The 6,980-nt window shown below is 36.7% G+C and overlaps 1 protein-coding gene across 1 annotated transcript; it reads left to right on the top strand.

Annotated features, from left to right (window-relative positions):
- Positions 1-367: 367 nt before the first annotated feature.
- Positions 368-2,531, top strand: LOC114182168 (UDP-glycosyltransferase 74G1-like). Its single transcript, XM_028068961.2, has 2 exons — positions 368-1,188; positions 1,554-2,531. Exons 1-2 carry the CDS (start codon positions 541-543, stop codon positions 2,286-2,288), a joined length of 1,383 nt encoding a protein of 460 aa, XP_027924762.1. The 5' UTR covers positions 368-540; the 3' UTR covers positions 2,289-2,531.
- Positions 2,532-6,980: the final 4,449 nt, after the last annotated feature.

The raw sequence follows: 6,980 nt of genomic DNA, 5'->3' as shown, positions 1-6,980 counted from the left end.
TTATTTCCGTTTTATTATTTCTCTGTTATACCTTAAAAAAGAAATAGGTATCTTCAAAATAAGTTGATGTACTTTTATATCTCAATTTTGGAACATTTTATGTTTATCACTAACTGGTGGTATGATAATATTGTTTCTTTCAAGCTTTGAAGGTCTTTTTCAGATTTTTCGTAAGAAAGTATTTTTATCTGATTTTCACTTTCATTATAGGTTATGTGATTGAAATTGACATTTATTTTCGTAAGATGTGTCCTACACGGTTTTTTTAATCAGCAGTGTTCTGCACGTATTATTTTCTGCATCTACTTCTTTAAATATTCACTTGATTTCAAAAGTTGAAGATTAAATATAGATTTTTCTCATTTGAATATTGTTCACTACATTGACCGAAACTAACCGTTCGCACTAAGTTATATTTACATCGATTGCAGCATTTATTAAATCAGATATTGTCTCTTCCCCACTGAATTTAAGCACTTGAAGCAGACCGCAATGGATACAAGTGTGTGGTGAAGGATAACACAAACCTAGGAGTAACAAATGGAGGAGAGGAAAAACTATGTAGCTCACTGTCTTGTTCTACCTTATCCTGCACAAGGTCACATAAATCCTATGCTTGAGTTTTCAAAGCGTTTGATTCAGAGAGGAGTGAAGATCACACTGGTAACTTTTGTGTCCAACTGGAAGGTGGTTAGCAGAAAAAACTTCACTTCCATAGATGTTGAGAGCATCTCAGATGGCTATGATGAAGGAGGCCTTGCAGCAGCAGAGAGCCTTGAGGTTTATGTTGAAACCCTCAACAGGGTTGGAGCACAAACTCTTGCTGAGCTTCTCCGCAAGCTTGCAGGATCAACCCACCCTCCAGATTGTGTAATCTATGATGGTTTCATGACTTGGCCTCTTGATGTGGCAAAAAGCTTTGGGCTACTTGCTGCTACTTTCTTCACTCAGAGTTGCACAACAAACACCATATACTTGCATACTTATAAGAAGTTGCTGGAACTGCCTCTTACACAGACAGAGTATTTGTTGCCAGGGTTGCCAAAATTTGCAGCTGAGGACTTGCCATCATTCTTGAACAGATATGGAACCTATCCAGGTTATTTTGATACAGTTGTGAACCAATTTTTGAATATTGACAAAGCAGATTGGGTTCTTTCAAACACATTTTATGAACTGGAGCAAGGGGTGAGTGAGTTCACAAGCTGAAAATTCTGTTCATTTGTTTGCTCTGTTCTTGTTTGATGAAATGACTTACAGGCAGTAGTAGTTATTTGGGTAAATGTGATTTAAGTTTCTTTTAGTTTTTATCAAAGTTGGTTCTAGACTCTACTTTAAAAACAATGATTTGGTCTCTATGTTCTCTATATTTGGTAGATTTTGTTTTGGAAAGAGGGACAAACTCTACCAAGTTATGAGGGCCAAAATATTTACTTTTGGAAGCATAAGAAGTAAGGCTAATTTTGATAAAAATTGAGAGATCTGAATCATATTATTTCCTAGTTTTTGAGTTGGTTATTGATGATTAGATTTTGAAATGAAATTCGTTTTAGGTTGTGGATTGGCTGGTGAAGATTTGGCCATTAAAGACAATAGGACCAACCTTGCCATCTATGTACTTGGACAAAAGACTCCAAGATGACAAGAACTATGGTATTGAAATGTATGTTCCAAAGTCAGAAGTTTGCATGAAATGGCTTGATGATAAACCAAAAGGGTCAGTTGTGTATGTTTCTTTTGGGAGCTTCGCAGGGCCGAATGAGGAGCAAATTGAGGAACTAGCTTGTAGTTTAAGAGATAGTGGAAGTTATTTCATGTGGGTGATTAGAGACTCTGAACAAGGAAGGCTTCCAAAGGGGTTTCTTGACACAGCAGAGAAAGGTTTAATAGTCAATTGGTGCCCCCAACTACAAGTGTTGACACATGAGGCTTTGGGGTGTTTTATCACACACTGTGGTTGGAACTCCACATTGGAAGCTTTGAGCTTAGGAGTTCCAGTGATTGCAATGCCATTGTGGACTGACCAGATCACAAATGCAAAACTAATTAGAGATGAGTGGAAAATTGGAGTCAAAGCTGTTGCCGATGAGAAAGATATAGTTAGAAAAGAAACTATCACACATTGCATAAAGGAAATATTGGAGACTGAGAAAGGAAAGGAAATAAAGAAAAATTGCATCAAGTGGAAGAATCTGGCCAAGAGTAGTGTTGATGAGGGTGGAAATTCTGATAAGAATATTGCAGAATTTGTGGATGAATTGGTTCAGCGCCGTGCTGCATTAAATTGATGGGAAAAAAGTGCTTATAGAAGTTCTGTGCCACTGCCAAAGTATGCTATGCTGATTCTGCTCAGAATAATCAACTGAACAAGGTTGTAAATTTAAGTTCGTTTTAAAAGTTGTTAGCTTCTGAATTCTGAATTGTCATGTCGTTTAGAACATCCGTTATTTTAGCATGCAGTTCTTTGTCATTTGTGTAAGATGATTTGCTCCATCATAATAAGAATGTATTTGTCTCTTGTTGGAACAAAATTGGACCAATAATTCAACAGTTTGCAACGTGTCTACATAAAGCATCTCGCACTCATCAGAAGATGTCAATAAATCAATACCTCTAAGGTAAAGAAAGGATCATCAAATGCACTGGACATGGTATGTACTATTCCATCAGAGTACAAAATCACAATTTGGTAACTAGAGTTGACTTCACTTGATTGTGATGGTTTTCTTTTATATATGATGATGTGATACTAAATAAATAGATTAAAAATAAAGAACAAACCATTAATTGGGATAACGAAGAGTTTCCCAATTATAACTTTACTTGATTCACATTGCATGCTAGCAAATGGAAAAGAAAAAAAGAAAAGAAAACTTCAGCATCATTGACAGGCAATAAGAAAACTTTACTTTAAATGAGCTTAAAGTGAAACATCATGGTATGTTTCTGTGGTCTGTGTTCCACCCTCGTTCAATAAATTCATACAGGGTGAAATGAGATTTACATCGTTTTTATTAATAACAAGGTGGCATGTAGTTAGGAGGTGGAACCATACTAGTTTGCATGGTACCTCCATCTCTTACTATGAGCACAGTATCCATACCCCAGATACTGTGCCTCTCAAGATGACAGTGCATGTACCAAACACCTGCAAAAGCAAATTATTTGAGTGTTATTTCATCAAGTGATGTTTCAAACTAAATGCTAATTTCATTATTCGTGAGTATGAGTAGCATGTGTGAAAACATTTCCAGGATTATTAGCAACAAATCTCATTGCAAGCCATCCATTCTTAGGAAAATGGTATTAACTTCTGGTGGATCAATTAAATTGTAATGTTTTGGGTCCGTCACGTTGTTGAAATTCCTGTTCCCACACCCACAACAAAGAAGCTAAAACCATGAAGGTGCATAGCATTATTCTCTGCAGTGAGAACACTAGTTCCTTGCCACACAAGTTCAACAACCTCGTTATAGTCAAACATTAGCACCCGTGTCCTGTGCTTTGGATCAATGTGCAATACTAAAAAATCTCATATTTCCTATCAATTTTGTTTTGATTTTTTTTTTAGAAAATACTTATAAATTTTATTATGAATTTTTTTTTTGCAGGAAATTGTTGTCAATTTTTTTGCAAAATATTTTGTATAAAACACTTTTCGTAACAAATTTTGTAAGAAATACTTACGAATTTTATAATTTTGTAGGAAATAATTACCCACGAAGGAATTACCTGCCAATTTATATCCTTAGAAAAAATAGCAGGAAAAAGTCTTTTCTTGCAAACTTTTTAAGCAAATTTGCAAGAAAATTCTTATGTAATACGAGAATTTTTAGTAGTGGCATTGCTTCCTGTTCCACCATAGTTTTGTTGGGTAAATTTAAATGTTAGTAGCTGCATTTAATGGTGTTGGTAGAAGTGTCTTAGTAAAATGCAATGGTCAGGAGTGCATCTAGTAATAATTGTGACGTGCACTAGAGTTCATTAATTATGATTTAGATAGTAGTTGTACTGATTGCTTGTAGTTGAAGGACCATGTCTAAAGGCTTATAAATTGACCATGTACTACTCATTGTAAAACACAACAAGTTATAATATATAAGAGTGTTTATCCAGAGACTTTTTTGTCAACAAATTGGCCTCAGAGCTTGAGAGCTTGAGTGTTTGAGAGAGTGTTTAAGAGTTTGATTGAGATGGCCAACTTAGGTAACAACATGCCCCTATCGAAGTTATCAAAAGGCGTCAGTTATGATAACTAGAGTCCATAGATGAAGGCCCTCCTTGGTTCCCAAGAAGTATGGGATGTGGTTGAAAATGGGCACTAAGAACAAGAGGATATTGAAGAACAAACGATTTCCCAACTTGCTACGTTGAGAGCAAAATGAATAAATGACAAAACAACTTTGTGCATGTTGTACTGAGCTGTTGATGAGTATGTTTGTGAGAAGATAACAAATGCTAAATCTTCAAAAGAAGCGTGAGATATATTGAAAAGACATACAAAGGGGATAATCGTGTGAAATGAGTTAGGCTTCAAACTCTCAAAGACGAGCTTGAAAGCATGAGGATGAAAGAGGCCGAAGGGGTTGTCGAGTATGTCTCTCGTGTTGAAACAATGGTGAATCAACTCGAAAGGAATGGGGAGACGTTGCCCACTTGCCAAGTGGTTGAAAAAATCTTAAGGTTGTTAACCGACGACTTTGAGAATATTGTTTGCGCAATCAAAGAGTCTAAGGACTTGTTAGTGCTCTCGATGGAAGAACTTATCAGGTCGCTTGAGGTGCATGAGCAATAGAGAAGGAAGAAGATGGAGAAGTCCCTCGATCAAGCATTCCAAGTAAAGGCAACCATTAAGGAGAAGAAGGTTCCTTAGACTCAAAACACTCGAGACCGAGGTGGTAGAGGCATAGGAAGATATGAAAAAGGTAAAGAGCAAGTCGGTCAACAAAAATGGCGTGGCCAAGGATAAGATATAGGTTGTGGTAGAGTTCGAGGAAGCTAGTCGAGCAACTCAGGAGTTGAGTGCTTCAAATGTGGGAAGTACAGTCATTTTTCTAAGGATTGCTACTTAGGAATCAAATGTTATAATTGTGGGAAGATTGGACATTTCGCTATGGACTGTTGATCTGAGAGTAAGAAGGAAACAAACATCCTCTCTAAAGATGTTGAGGAAGAGGGAGTATTGATGATGTCAAGGAGTTTGGGTGCCAAGTTAAGTCTAAGCTATTATGACAACTCGGTTTGATACCTTGATATAAGAGCAAGTAATCACATGTGCGGGGACGAGAACCTTTTTAAGGAGCGCACTAAAGTTGAGGTTAGACATGTGTCATTTGGAGATGCATCAAAGGTAGCCGTAAAAGGTCGAGGTATAATCTGGTACCAGTAGAAGAATAGCAAAATTGGAGAAATCAAAGACGTGTACTATGAACTCGATCTCAAGAGTAACATATTGAGCATAAGCCAACTGGTGGAGAAAGGCTACTCAATTCTAATGAAAGACTGAGTACTATGCTTGAAGGATAAGTCAGATCATTTGATTGCCTGAGTAGAAACGAAGAAGAACAAGATATACAAGCTTAACTTGAAGATAGTCCAAGAGAGGTTTTTTAAAACTTAATGTGAAGGATTAGGCCATGATATGACATTTTCAATTTGGCCATTTGAGTTTTGGTGGGCTGACCGAGTTGGTAAAGAAAGAGATGGTGTGAGGACTCCCATCTATGGAGTTTGAAAAGAAATTTTGTGAAATGTTTGTTCTCGGGTAGCCTTCGAGAAGCTCATTCCAAGGATTGCTAAGTATCGCGCAAAGGAACAACTCAAATTGATTTAAACATATCTTTGTGGACCAATTACCCCTAAGTCTTTTAGTGAGAAAAGGTATTCTATTTCCTTCATAGATGACTTTTCAAGAAAAAATTGGGTGTATTTTTTGAAGGAGAAATCCAAGGTGTTCGAAGTTTTTAAAAGGTTCAAAGCAATGTTGAGAAAGAGACAAACATGCCTATCAAATCTCTTTGGTCTGACCAAGGAGATGAGTTTATTTTATTTAAGCTTATGAAGTATTGCGAGGAGTAAGGGATACTGATATTTTTGATAGCATCATAATCACCCTAACAAAACGAAGTTGTCTAGAGAAAGAACCGAACCATCCTTGATATGATTCAAAAAATTTTGAAAATTAAGGACATGCCTAAAGAGTTTTGAGCAGAAGTAGTGCAATGTGCCATCTATGTGCAAAATAGGTGCTCACATGCTAAGTTAAACAAGAAGACACCACAAGAAGTTTGGAGTGGAAGGAAACGATTGTGTCTCATCTTAAAGTGTTTGGGAGCATTGCTTATGGTCATGTTCTAGCTCAGTAGAGGACCAAGCTTGAAGATAGGAGCAAAAAGTACATGTTCATTGAGTATGATGAAAAAACTAAGGCGTACAGGTTGTTTAACCAATAACAAAGAAGGTTATTATGAGATGAGATGTTCAGATTGATGAACCTCTACAACCCAAAGTGCAAAGTTTACAAGATATATACAACTCTACTGACAAAGTGCATGTTGTATGTTTCTTGACAAATTCAAAAGACTTAAGTTTTGAAGAGGCTATGTAGGAGAAGAAATGGCAAAAGGAATGTATGGGGAGATCACGACAATATAACACAACAACACATGGGAGCTGATTGATTTTCCTAAAGGAGCTCGACCTATTGGCGTGGAGTAGGTATACAAGAAGAAGACAAATATCGAAGGAGAAGTTGAGCAATATAAAGTTTGGTTCGTAGTAAAGTGATACAAGTAGAAGGAAGGGATAGACTATAACGAGGTATTCGCCATAATGACAAGGATGGAAACAATTCAGCTGCTGATTTGCTTAGTAGCTCAACATAGATGGACGATCTTGTAGATGGACGTGAAGTCGACATTTCTTAATGGAGGCTTGAAGGATGAAATATTTGTCGAAGAACCACTCAGATACATGCAAGA

This window comes from Vigna unguiculata, chromosome 4 (assembly GCF_037176805.1).
Source record: "Vigna unguiculata cultivar grain cowpea cultivar isolate G323 ecotype 2 chromosome 4, ASM3717680v1, whole genome shotgun sequence".
Lineage (NCBI taxonomy): Eukaryota > Viridiplantae > Streptophyta > Magnoliopsida > Fabales > Fabaceae > Vigna > Vigna unguiculata.
The sequence above is the reverse complement of the archived record's forward strand: the minus strand, read 5'-3'. Positions and strand labels throughout refer to the sequence as shown.